At 45.1% G+C, this 14,470-nt stretch overlaps 1 protein-coding gene across 1 annotated transcript in view; it reads left to right on the forward strand.

Moving 5' to 3' along the window:
- The window catches only part of GNB5 (G protein subunit beta 5), a 322,810-nt gene that overhangs the window by 152,920 nt on the left and 155,420 nt on the right, over positions 1 to 14,470 (forward strand). The window contains exon 8 of the mRNA XM_085644176.1: positions 13,047 to 13,190. Within this exon, the coding sequence (XP_085500302.1) occupies positions 13,047 to 13,190 (144 nt within the window). The remainder of the gene's footprint in view (positions 1 to 13,046; positions 13,191 to 14,470) is intronic.

Consider the following 14,470-nt stretch of genomic DNA (forward strand, 5'->3'; position numbering starts at 1 on the left):
TGCATGACTGTTTTGGTTGGCCCGAGAGGGCCGGTCAAATATTCACGCGCACTTTACAAAGTGCCACCACTCCTTCCCCTGCTGAGAGTAGAGCAGCCCCGCCCCGCAAAAACGCAGAAACAAATAAAATGATAATAATTTCTAGTTATTTTAATTTTATAGTTCCTACAATTCCCCTGCTAAAAGCAGTGGGACAAAGCTCCTCCACCTCAGCGGAGGACGGCCACTTGAATTTGTACATACAAACATACACTTGTCTCTGTTTTAAAGGTCTTAAAAATAATTTATTTTAAAAATATTGAGTTTTAATTCCCCCTTTAAACTGCTCTCCTCTCCCTTTCGACATCTGATGCTCTACCCACCCCATCCCTCCCAGAACCTTACTGCCCAAGCAACGCCCCTACGTATTCCCTCGTTACAGCTAAAGTATGCTCCGTACAATTGTTGTACAAATAGATCCCGAGCTTAGCCACTAGATGGCAGACAGTGATCTCGGAAGGGAAACGTCCTTTTAAAAGTTTCACTGTGAGGTCAACTACAAATGTCAGAGGCAGTGCAAAAGTATCGTTTTTTTTCATCTCCAAGATGTAATTTTCTTCTGTCAAGGTGCTCTGCAACCCCCACAAAAAGACCAATTGACTTTTGCTCTACATGCTAATTTGTGTTAAATAATGTAAGTGGGGCAGTGGTAGGCACGTGTGTGGGCGCTGAACGGAGCCGTGCACCACTCAGAAGAAAATGCATTCTGTTCAGTGCTAAACTGAGCGAGTAAGTGGATCAGCGGAGAAAACTCTAGAGTAGTGTGCCCTAGGCCCCCATAGTAAGTAAAATAATGACACAGACGCAAGTGTAATGGGTGCATAAGTGGCCCAGGGCAATTGCGACCGGCCTCTTTTGTTAGAAGGGCCACTAACTAGGGACACCTGTGTTGTGGGGTAGCTGTTAGCCCTGCCCCTAGGGAGGGTCTGCTGCATGACGTGTCCAGCACTACAACCCTCCTAAAATCCAATAGAAAGTTCAACAAGTCCAACCTGCATGGACAAACTGGGAACAGAATCCAGACCTGCCAATTCCACTCAACCGAGTGGGGGTGGGTGGTGGGGGGGGGAGGTGATACTGAGAAGTGTCAAGCTCCGCTGCCGCTTGTGTTACAGTGAGCCGATATTGCTGCACTGCTGCAAAAACCAGCCCCCAGTAACAAAACTACCACCCACCCCCAAGGGTCAAAAAATGGCTCCCACCCTTCCGGCCCACTGGGAAAACGACTGGTGCCTGCTACGACGAGTGGAAGCAAAAACAAAACAAGCTGGATACCACATAGTCCATCTGTCTCTAGAGTCACTCAGCAGGACAGCATTAGATACATGGACGATTAAGCTGGCTGCAACAGGACATCTCTACTCTCATTCATACTTTAACCTGTGTGACACTGGACGCAAACACTGGTCCAAAGACATCCAAAACATTCAGGCTGCAGGCTGAACTGCAGTCATGTCTGTGGCATCCTCCCGAGCCTGGGCACATGCCAATGATTACGCAATACACGGAGCTTGGTATTACATGTATTTATTCCTCATAGTGTAACCATTAACTGAACACTACATCATGAATTCTATTACCCACACCCGAACACTTACGTCACTGTTCTACGGAGTCCGTCAGGAACCAAAAGGCTGACCTCATCGCTAACTCACAAGACACTACATCTCCCCCTTTCTTAAATAAAAAGTAGCAATAATTCATATATACATCAGAACTCTTCAATAAGTATTTTCAGTGCTTGAATCAATGTCCCAGATCTGGTAATGTGAGGTTGCGGCGATACAAGTGAAGTGTCCATCACTGGCACTGGTGACAGAGACACTGGTACAGTCATTGGGGTCTCTGAATTTTCAGGTGGATAAGACTCATTTCCGACATCTGGTGTTGGCGAAGGTTGAGGCAGTTGCAGGAAATGCGAAGAATCTTGCGTAATGGACTTCCCAGGACGGTGAGCAGTCACCATGTGTCCTTTAATAGTCATAACCCTCAGTGGGTCAGCATCGAAAGGAGCATCAGACTTGCGTTTCCGTTTCTGCTTGATAATAACTTGGTCTCCTCTTTTAAACACAGCGCTTCAAGCACAGCGGCGTCTATCCGCATAGGTCTTCACTTTGAGTTTGTGAGACGAGTCAGAAGTGCGCAGTTTACCAGTGTCAATAGACCTTTCATTGGTCAATTGTGGCAGTTTGGTTCTTCTGGCTCTCCAAAACATTAAGGTGGCAGGGTTATCACCTGTGGTAGAATGGGGAGTTGACCTGTATGTACGAAGCGTAGACTGAAGAACTGATTTGAGTCTAAGCTTTTCCAGTGCAGCACGCTGAACAGTCTCGAGGTTGCTCATAAATCTCTCAACCACACCATTCACCTGTGGCCATAGATGTGTGCTTTTCTGATGCTTGACATTTAGATGAGTAAAATATCTTTAAGTTCTCAACTATTGAAAGGTGGGCTATTGTCAGATTTAAAATCGAAGCAACACACCATGTTGCAAAAATACTTTCTAATCTCTCAATGACTCTGTCATGACTAGTTGACAACAGATCTTCCACAAGGGGAAATGGGAATATTCATCAACAATTACTAGTAGATGATGTCCGTTGTCGAGGGGTCCAAAGAAATCAATAGCAATCTTCTCCCATGCATGCTTTGGAAGATCCAACATGTTTATCGGATTCAGGTTTGTCTTGGATAACAAGCAGTTGCACAAATGGCATACCTCTAACACTTTTTCAACTCTTTCATCTAGATAAGGGAACCTCACTCTGTCCCGTAGAGCTCATTTAGTAGCAACAACTCCACGATGTCCCTCATGACACGGTTCAATAATTTGTTGTCTCAGACTCTTAGGTTTGACAATCCTCGATCCTCGTAAGATGATGCCTTCTGGGGTAACTGAAAGTTCTTCCTGCAAGTCTTTGAATTTCTGGTATTCAAGGTCCTCATGAAGAGGGCGAGTGTGTTTTCACCACATTTGTTGTGCAATGTCTTTGAGTATTAGCAAATCTCTGTCAGTGCTTGTGGCAGCAATGATTTGTTCCACTGATATTGCAGCAGGGGCACTGGATTTCACGATGAAGTTAACATAAACATCAGCCGCTTTAGAAGTAGTGCCATGACATAGTATTGGTACACTTGAGAAATAGTCAGCAGGGTTTTGATCTTTTCCTGAATGATGCACAATCGTATAATCATACTCCTGCAGTCACAACTCCCACGAGGAGGCACTATAGCTTTAGTATTGCCGATAATGGTGAGCAATGTTAGGTGATCGGTGCCAACTGTAAAATGCTTTCCATACAGAAACATATGAAAATGCTCTCAAGCCCACACTACAGTGAGGCTTCCTTTTTCAGGATGTGAATAGGCACGTTCCGTCTATGACAAACTTCGGCTAGCATAAGCTACAATATGTCTTGGAGCAGTGGGATTTTCTGGGCAAGGATGGCATCTAACGCCACTGGGCTTGCAACAACCTTGACTTCCACCTGTAATTTGGGATCAAAGTATGTGTTCTCATGCTTTATTCTCTTGAAGCTTGGCTCACATTCACTTGACTATTGAAATGGAACATTTCATTGTTAAGTTTCTAAATGGGGTTCTTAAACTGGTAAAGTCACGTACATACCTTAAACAGTAACTGGTTATACCAAGGAAGGATCTCAGCATAGTTACATCTTGTGGAGGACAAGTGGATGACAATGCTTGTACTTTAGTTGGATCTGAAGTTATTCCCCCATCAGAAAAAATATAACCAAAGAACTTGAATCTGGTGTGATGAAACTCATACTTTGCTGCATTTAAAGTGAGATGTGCATTGGAAAGTATACAGAGCTTTATCATTTTCCTTTTGTGTGGTCCCAAAAACTAGTTTGTCATCACTGTAATTTAAGGCATTTGTGACTGGCTGTATTATGCGACGAATGACACCCTGAAAAAGTTCTGCAGCTGATGACACTCCGTAACTTAGAGCCATTTATATCTAAATAAACGAACATGAGTCGAAAAGTTAGTAATTTACCTGCAATTTTCTTCCAGCTTGAGCTGGTGATACCCTTTGTTCAAATCAAGGTGGGAAAAGACTTTAGCTCCATTCACCTGCATAATCATGTTAGCTAAGTGTGGACTTAGTTGTCGCTCTCTTTCAGTCGCCTTGTTCGCTTAGCAACGCAGATGTGCACAGCTCGTCCACTATGCTTTTTCTTTACAACCGCTATGAGTGATGCCCATGGCTTCAAACCAGTGGTTGCTCAATGATGTCATGTTTTAGGAGTGTCTCAAGTTCTTTCTCAGCAGCCTCTTGTAAAAGAAATACAATTCGACGATGTTGTTGAGCAATAGGACTAATGTCCTTATTTATGTACAGTTGCACTATCATACCTTCCTAGTCCATGAAACAAGGATGGAAACTGATTCACTATCTCATGATAGGCATCAAAACTGTAGTTTATAGAAATCAGCCCCATGTCAGCAGCTGTACTGAAATTAAGTAAACATGCACTCGATGAACTGTCTGGAAAAACATGAATTGATGATTGTACTTTCGTCCTTTTATGCTTTCAGACTCTATGAATGAACCTTGATTTTGCAGTGGCATCAAAGCAGCCCACGTATACACTTTGTTTTTCAACAGGGTCAAACGGGGCACTGGAGACAGCTCATTGTACTTTTCCTCTGGCATAATGTTCATCGATGCCCCACTGTCTATGATAAAAGGTATGGGGCAGCCATTCACTTTCAGTGTGATCATGGGCAGTGACCTAGCTTTGACTTGTCACAAGCTAATTCTACATGCGCACATCGTCCAGCAATCAACATTAACATCGTACATCCATCTTACTTACATGACAATGACAAACTTTTAGATGAGGAATTTGATGACAATCGACCTTGTTCAGTTTCTACTTGCCTCAACTGATATGGTCGCTTGGCTTTGTGCTTGCCTGTAGAGCGATGCGTCTGGAACGTTCTAGCATCCATTTCTTTTTCTTGGCATGATACACTTGGTCTTTCCTCCCTTTTGTTTTCTAACGTGATGCACTTGGGTAGAGATTTACAAAAAGGTCTCGCAGCGCAGCCCCCTGCGAGACTGCTCTGCGTTGCACGACAGGGATGGAGCAGGAGAGCACCAGATCTTCAGAGATATGGTTCTCTCCTCCCCTTTGCCTTGCGCTGGCACTGATTTTGGCGGCCATGCACCATGCACACACCTTAGCGCAATAGCACTAGGGTATGTGCATAAGTCTATCATAGGTTTTGTACAGGAAGGGTACCCTTCTTGTACAAAATACTCTGCCTAGACACGATGGAATGCTTTTCCCACTTTGTATGCATGCTGCACAGTGCAGCACGCATGCAAAGTCAGAAAAGCACAGAGAAATGAGAGCATTTCTGTTGTTAGCGCCTCCTTTGAAGGGGCGTTAACTTTTGGCGCAAAACCATGTCCACAAATCTTTGTAAATATGGTTTTGCATCAAAAGGCATGGGTGGTTGCCGGGTCATGCCCATGTTCAACCCATGTAATACCCCTTTGGCGTTAAGTAATGCAAAGTAGTGCTTTGCGCTACTTTGCACTACTTTGAGGGTGCTTTCCAGTGCCAAACAAGTTTGGCGCTGGAAAGTAAATAGCAAAAACAAAATTGCGCTGGTTTGTGTCACTTTTGTGACGCTAACCCAGTGCAAAATGTTTGTTATTCTCCCTCTTTGGTCTTTCCATCGGTTTGCAAACCATTACAAAATGGTTCTCTTTTCTGCAGCCATTGCATATCTGTCTAATGGCGGGACATTTACCTTCATGTGGAAAGGAAAATCCACATAGATAACACAACTTCTTTTTCTTTGGAGACATTACTGTATGGCCTTCTACCTTGTATTTTGACTTACTTTTTACACACACTGATTAATTTTGGGTCATTCAGGCCTCCATGTTAGCTGCTTGTCGATTAGCTCTTCCACTGTGGCAGCCATGAGTGCTCGCTCCAACTAGAGTGTCTCTTTCAGCATTCGTCATCCAATGGAATCAGAGAGATAACTATCTATTAATCTAAGACGCATGGCCTCTTCATCATTGAACCCATTAAACTTGCAATGTTTGATGAGCGAATAAAGTCTTTTTACATGCTCATCCATTGTTTCACAAGCTCTCTTCCTTTCATGACTGAAAATGTACCTTTCACAGGCGACATTCTGCATTGCATTGAACTTGGTGTCTAATGCCTCTTTGATTTGATTGTACGTCACTATCACCTTGTGGTATTTTCTTTGACACTTCTTTAAGGTCTTCTTCACCCGCTAAATTCTTTAGATATTCAATAATATTTTTTTCATTTGCTTTCTCCAGCACATCAATAAAATCATCAAAGGTTTCAATCCCTGCAGTCCATCAGTCACCAATATTTAGCTTTTTGGCATTATCAAAGAGAGGCATAGTTTTAGGAATGAGGCAGCATCATAACTTGTGGAACTTTCTGCTGTCGTTGGCGAAGCTCGCTCTAGCAGCATCTGCTGCCTGCTTGTACCGACACGTTTGTCGAGCACTAGCCGTGTGCTACCATTTGGGTCGCCACGCCCGGTCTCTGGTGATGAGGCGCTGTTGAAATAAACTTTTTGGTAACTTGTGTCCCTTTACTCTTTTGAACTTTACTCTCTTACCAGCCAGAAGCCAGTACAATTTATTAAACTTCTAGTTTATATTGAATCATGAAATACTTTGAAAACAAAACAAAAAGATCGACCTTTTACATATCCAACTAAATTGTTGAATTTCTGCTAGACAGTGACATCAGTGACATTATTTTTTTTTAAAAAGTCCTGATAAAGAATGACAAACTGAGATTAGAGGTAAAAACATTTAAACTCTTGCTAATTTATACTTTGAGTATTACTATAGAGATAGTAGTCCTCTAAAAGTGAGCTATTTTGTGTTCTGCTGTATAATTTGATTAATATAATATTATTTAATATCAGTGTAGCTTTGGACTCTATATCCTAAACATAGCATCGTTTGCTGGTATTCTGCAATATAAAATGTCTTGATATACTTGAATCAATTTCTTGCCATTATAAACAGCTGAATGTTTTTGATTATTTGGTTTAAGGGTGAATGCCAGGGTGGCATTAAGGACCTCTTTAAATGAGGTTAACTTAAACATGGGCGAGATACTTGTCTGAGAGACTAGACTCATAACTATTTAGCAGCCCACATCGGACCGATGTGATTGGTTAATTATAAGTTACAGCAGGGTGCGAAGTGGGTCGCACCCCGCTCGTCATACTAGCAAATAGCCCCATAGGATTCTGGAGAATGTAGTGACAGCGGCGGGTACACCTATGTCACGAGTAAAAAGTTACAGCAGGGCTTTAAGTGGTATGTAAAAACTTGGGATCTCTCGGGCGTGGCTGATGAATTTAAGGGCGTGGCTTAAAAACACCTAACCTAAAAGTCTGTGCTCAGCATAGTGTGCCGCCCGTCTGGTATTTTGCTGCTTCTGTCATTGCATCCATATATATAATACAACAAGGAACATAACACCTTCAACAAGCCAGGACTGTTGGCTTTGCCAACGGTTGTTTGTTGCATGAGATAAATAAGCAACAACTATGACTTTGTTCTTTGTATATAATATTGAAAAATGCTTCAGTGCTGAAATGATGAGACTGTGAAAGAACTGTAACAAGGCTGGTACAGTAGACATGTCCATAACGTTACCCCAGAAAGGCAAAGTTCCGGACTAGCCGATCGGTCTGCACATTAGCACACTGCATGTAGAGTAGTCCTTTACTGCCCGTGATCACTCCAACTCAGCCCAGATTAGGTGTTTACCCCCAGACTGCTGTCTTCAATGACCATTCAGGACACAAGCTGTGCAATCCAAGGGCAAAATATTGAAAACTGTTAGCGGCACGTGCAAATCTGTAATTGACAGATCGCGCGGCTCGCGGAGAGGTTAGCGGCAGGAACAACCTTAAGAGCCTCATTAGTGTGGAGAGAGGAAAGGGGGGCAAACGGGATCAGGGACAGACGCAGACTGCATACGGTAGGGCTTGTCCCCGAAGTGGCTTAGGGGTGCTAACCGGAGCTCGAGTGCCTCTCTCGCCCCCACGCACAAGCACGGGCTCTCATTGGTATGCGACATTTATTAGCTGCTATAAGCAGCTTCCGAGTACACATCAGCACCGGAAGATCCTGTATACTAATGCTGCACGCGCAAGCGGTGGGCTGAGAGTACACTGTTTGTGTGTGCGTTTGTGTGCGTGCGCTTAATGAGCATGACGAGGAAAGCCATATGGCACCTCTGCTCGTAAGCGCGCACCCGCGCACATGCACACAAGCTGTAGGCCGGCCTGGTAGCATTTTTTCAGCCCTCACTAAAAGTCTTGCCATACCAGCGTATGCGCTGGGTCAGGCGAGACAGCATACAGGACTTAGGGTGATAGGGGTCCACAGAACCAGTAGCAGTTAGTCTTTACCTGCCCTGGAGTCTCCAGGTGCATAGGTGCTGGGTGGGTTGGTAGCTTTGCGCTCTACACCAAAAGAGGGGGGGACCTAGAAACAGGCTACAGAGGGAGACTTGGGGGATAAGTCTGGGAGCTCCCAATGGGGGGATCAGTTTGTGAGTGCCCTGGGGGCAAGAAAGCATAGCCAGTTCTCTGGAATCTGGGCTGCTGCGCTCAGGTGCAGAGTTGTTAGGTGGGCTGGGCTTGTGCGTCACGGGTGCTCATGGTTGTCAGTCTCGCGGGTGAGGGGACAAAAACAGGACAGCTGGTCCACTCTCGTAGTGGTTCTCTGTAGTGCTGATGTCCCTCAATGGATCTTGGAGTCGATCTTGGAGTCATTGGAGTCTGGACTGGACTCAAACAGGCTTTGGTTGATGCAAGGGGTCCAGTGCCCCGGGTATTGATGCTGTCTGGTTGGTCCTGGCATCTTTTCACTTGGTGTGGAGATGGATCTGACCTTCTGGAGCACTGAGACCTCTTCCTGGATGGCTACTGCATCGGTGGAACCCGGGCGGCAGAACGGTCGACTGGACTTTGCTGTTTGGTGCCAGAAATCTGCAGGGTAGTAGCTCCTCTACTCCAAGGGAGATTGCTGGCAGTTTGTGAAGTGCTGGCAGCCCACCGGGGTTCTTGGCAGATGCATAACGGCAGGATGAGTTGGTTTGTTACAATTGTCGGGACAGGTGCGGGTAGGCAGGTTTTGGCACCAAAAAGTCTGCAGCCGGTCCTCAGTTCTCGTTTCTTCACTCTTCTTTGTCCTCTTCTTCTTGTGTCTGCTGAATCTGAGATCCTGGTGTCACGGATGCCACCTATATACTCAATTTAGGGGCGTTCAGGGGAGTGTAAGGTAGTAGCCAATGGGCTACTCACCTTTGGGGTGCCTACACCTCCTAGATTGATACTTTGGGGAGTGGGAAAACCCCTGACCCATTGTATCTTATTTCACCAAAAACCAAGACAATGGGATTCTACTTTTAGGGTTCACTTCAGGTAGCCCACCTTAGGGGTATGTACCTAGACTGACAGTGAACACGTTTCCCGAATAGCTAATTTTCCAGCCTGTCCTAGTTCTGAATGGGCCCGTGGCAAGGGGTAGGATTTCCCCTATATGGGTTGGAGAAGCCGAGGTCACAGCTCAAAGGCAGCTGAGACCTTTGAAGCCTCTTGCCTTGATGTGCTGATTACTAGCCATCCTGCTTGGAGGAGGTGACAACACTTCCAGCCAGAGCAGACATTGTTTCTGACCTCAGGGAGCACAGGCTCTCACCTCCAGGCGGTCAGGAATGTGTCCGTGGTGGCAGGCTAGTTACGACCAGTCAGCCAGCACACTAGAGGTTGGTAGTTTTCAGGGCCCATCTCTAAGGTGCCCGCTGTGTGCATGTCTTAATAAATCCACTACTGGCACCTGTATGGATTTATTAAGAAAAGGTGTGTGATACCAAACTTCATAGGTTTCAGTGAAGCCAACATGTAGCTGGGGATCTCGTAATGATCACTGCCCAGTACATTTACTTAAGATGGCTTCCCTGTTTGCTTGAACTACTTATTAATTGAACTAGACACTCGGGGACATATCTGCTCATCAGATATGATCACACAGATAATATAATGTACCCTGCCTTAGGACTGGAAGGCCTGCGGCAGGGGTGACTTACATATAATATGCAGTGTCTGGGGACATGGCACACCATGTCGTGTTTTCACTTTTGTCTGCACCATTTCACGCAGCCTGCAATGGCAATCTGCATGAGTGTGGTGGTAGGTCCCTTAGGGTGACACAATACATGCTGCAGCTCTTAGGCACCCCTTCCCATGCCCTAGGTACCGGGGGTACCATTTACTTGCGACTTACAAGGTTGCTAAATGTCTTGCCAATTGTGGATCAATTGCTGTTTTTCTTGTTTTTGGGAAAGGATGCTGTTACTGGGGACCTGGTTTGCAGGAACCCAGTGGATTTCAGTCAATGATGCATTAAGTACCAGGCAAAAAATGGGGGTGACCATGTCAAAAAGAGGGTACTTTCCTACACAATTCTCTTTATGGGAGACTAGATTTTACAAAATTTTCCTTTGAGGTGGCTTTATGAAAGTTTGTCTTATAGGACTTTGATTGGCTTAAACTTCATACTAACTAATGCATTTGTTTATTGATTGGCACAAAGTTGATGATTTTACCTTGCTGTGAACTTAACTATTTAATCTTTATGGTTTGAAACATAAGCACTCGCGGAATTCTTTGTCTACCCTAATGTACTGATTTGATGACCTGCCTTATTTGCAAACTTTGATTCATCAGATAGCTCTTAATGTGCTCCAAAATTCCAGAAAGAATAGCGATAACACCAGTGTATGAGCTACCTGTGCAGTAACTAAGGTGCTCTAATTCTGTTTACTCTCGTCTATTATAATACACTCTCTTTGTCGTCAGTTTAGCTTGGTAAGGGTTTACAGACTGGCTAGCAGATGAAGTGAATGATTCACATATGCTGGCCAAGCCTGGGTGACGTTGAGGACAGTAACATACAGTGCCAACAGACCTGATTTAGATGGGAGAATCCCAATTTTGCAATTAGTGGAGAAAATTAATCTCCCATGACTACTTTTTCAGAAGCTCTCTGTTTCCAAATGTTGACATAAAATGTATATTTTACACTGCACGTCTGATTTAAGAATACCAGGGTCCAGTATACAGGAAGAGGCGGTTCTGAACTGGTGTATATGGTGAGGTTATGTGGACTGTGAGAGTACTGGAAATATAATCGATAGGTAGTCTGAGTGTTCTTCTGATCCATATATTGTAAGAAACCCACTGCCTTCCATACACCAGGGCAGGGCCGGTGTCAGGGCCATTCAGCCCTTTCAAAATGTGCCTGTTGCCTGTTGCCTGTGGGCTCTGTTCTGGGGAAACATGCTGCCTGCATCCCCAGCTCCAGGCAGGCCAACAGGACTGCCACCACACGCCCCTGCTCACACTGAGTGTGATAATAACGTTTCGATATCATGGCTACTACTATCTTAATTTGTTATATGACAGTTTTGGAATGCTGTCTCGGGTGTAGGCAGAAAGGCCCCCATTTACTGACTTGAAGTGGCCACCTCTTTATCTGCAGCTGGTCCTATCCTGGGAACTGACCTCCAGCGCAGGGGCGGCCGGTACGTTTTGGAGGGAGGGGGGCGGACGGGACACACACACATGCACACATACACATACCACTCACAATCATGCATTCACACATGCGTGCACACACACACAAACACATTCATTCACAACACTCTTTCCCAAACATTCATACATGCACGCACACACGGCCAAACAATTTGAAAAGAAAAGAAAACACACTTACCTGCAGCAAGCTCTGCACTGCCTCAGCGGTTCTAGAAGGCTTGGGATTGCTGCCTTTGAGGGAAGGCAGAAGTACCAACGTCATCACAGAGTGGTATAGGGTCAGTGAGACTGTTGACCCCACCCCACTCTGTAATGATGTGTCACTTATTGACACTCGACCCTAGGCGCTTCAGGGCTTAAAACTGAAGCGCCAAGATGCGAGGCAATCAGTGACGCTACCCCTCGTCACTGAGGGGAGGGTCTCATGGACCTTTGCTAAGCTGAGGATGTCACGCCCACAGGAGCTGTGAATTTCTCAACCCATCAAAGTTCAGTTCAGGCAGGCAAGAGCCTGCGCTAAATGCGCATGTCTGGCTGCTTGAACTGAAAGTGAATAGTGTCTGTCAGGCTGACCTTTGTTCAGCCTGACAGACACTGTTCCTCTGGGGCAAAAGGTGGAGGGGCGTGGCCCCTCCGCCTAAATGGACCGGCCGCACCTACTCCAGCGCCATTACATGTTAGCTGACTAGTCGTTACTAAATTCAACATGAAGAGAAGGAAGATTTTATGGATTCAGATTCAAATTTGTATTTGTACTTATTTAAAACCATTGCAGTACAATCCTAAAACATGGATGTCCCCGGCAGTGCAGAATCTAAAACCATGGGTGCAGCGCTTCTTACAAACTAAAGGAATCAATTATTCATCTAATAATTTTAAAACAATATAATAAACTGTTCATAGCATTATGTCCTGGTTTAACAATAATCCAGTCTATTTCATTTTACAATATTTAATGGCCTCCTTGCACATTGGAAGTACTTAGGCAGACTTGAGATCAGGAGTCCGCTGGGCTCATTCAAATAGAGCAGCACCGCAGCATTGGCCTTCGCAGGCCTGCAGCCTTGGACATCAGTTTCAAATGCATCAGTAAATAAGCAACCTTTATGGCTTTTAGGTTTCTGGTGCTTATCTTAGATTACACATAGGGATTACGGAACTCTTCAAGAAGAAACCATGGTATGTATTGGCTAAGAAGTCAGACTTCCATGAAGGTAATCATTCTATGCAAATACATGTGCGCCTCATCATTGAACAAAATGTTTTCTTGTAAGTGTGTGTTTGTGTCTTCATGGAAGAGTTCACAGGTGTAATCCCGCTTGTCCTGTTCATCCTTGGTTTCGCAGATCCTGACGGCCAGCGGGGATGGGACATGTGCTCTCTGGGATGTCGAGAGCGGGCAGCTTCTTCAGAGTTTCCATGGTCATGGAGCAGACGTCTTATGCCTTGACCTGGCTCCATCGGAAACAGGAAACACCTTTGTGTCTGGGGTAAGCCGAGCTGATGGTCTTGCATGAAGCGTGATCTTGTGTTTAACTGAGTTTTCCCTCTTTTGCTTTACTCATCCAGTTTCATCAGAGTTGTGGACTAGCAGCCGCTATTTTCCACATTATTCGATTGGTTTTGACTAATAATAGTTTTTTCGGCCCTGAATGGGGACTCATTACAACCTCTTGCTGCCCCTCTTGTCTCCATGGGGCTCCTTACCCAAGTCTGGACCTTTACTCTATAGGGGGTGTTAGACCTAGCATTTCTTGGCGTGATTACCCTTGACTTTTTGCCTCTACCTCCTCTATTTTTGATGCTGTGATGGATTTCGTGTTACTGGTTTAGATTCTTTGGGCTCATTGCCACTGCTGATCAGTGTCAAAGTGCAAGTGCTCCCTGTGTAAAGTGTAATGGTAATTGGTTGTCCATAATTGGTATGTTTGCCTTACTAGTAAAGTCCCTGCGCACAGTTTGTTAAACTGCCTTTGTTGTCCTGACAAGTGCACCCACTTGCCAGACCTTAACCTTCTCTTTTTTATGCACATCAGACACCCCTATGGTAGGCCCAAGGTGCCCCTGGACAGGGTGCAGTGTATGCGAAAGGTAGGACATGGTGTGTACCATGTCCTGACAGTGAAATACTCTCCATTTCGTTTTTCACTGTTGAAAGGCCATCTTGCCCATAGGACAGAATAGGGAGGCTGTGTAATATGTTTCCAGTCTATCTTCCCATAGGCTGAAGATGGAGAGGTGTAGGTTAGTGTGCCTGAACTCACAATTTAATAACACATCTTTTTGTGAAGGTGGTTTTTGCATTGTGTGTTTAGAATCCACACTTTTAGAAGTGGCTGGTTTTTTGTGTTCTAACAATTCTGCGTGTCACTGCGTGGTTGTGGATTGACTGTCTGGATTTGAAAGCGGTAGGATCTGGTGAATGTCTTGACCCAGGGGAGGAGGTGAGACAGCAAAAGGCTGACCTGCATCTGGAGTGTAGGGGGGAGGAGTAGCCCCTGGAGGTGAAGAGGCCTGGGCTGCTGCCATAAAACAATGGCTCCATCCCCTGCTGAGTGATTAAAGATCCAGACCCCCACTATCGAAGGAAGAAGATGTCACTGGCAGGGAGATACCCAGAACTGGTTTTGACAGGGGTCAGTGCCCCCCTGAACACAAAGACTTCAAAGACATTTAGGGGTATAACTATGAGAGCTGAAGCCCCTGAATGTTGGAACTGATCAAGACTGAAAAGGATTGAAACTACTTCGTGGTCAAGAGGAACCTCTGC

The sequence above is a fragment of the Triturus cristatus genome, chromosome 3_1 (assembly GCF_964204655.1).
Source record: "Triturus cristatus chromosome 3_1, aTriCri1.1, whole genome shotgun sequence".
In the NCBI taxonomy this organism is placed as follows: Eukaryota; Metazoa; Chordata; class Amphibia; order Caudata; family Salamandridae; genus Triturus; species Triturus cristatus.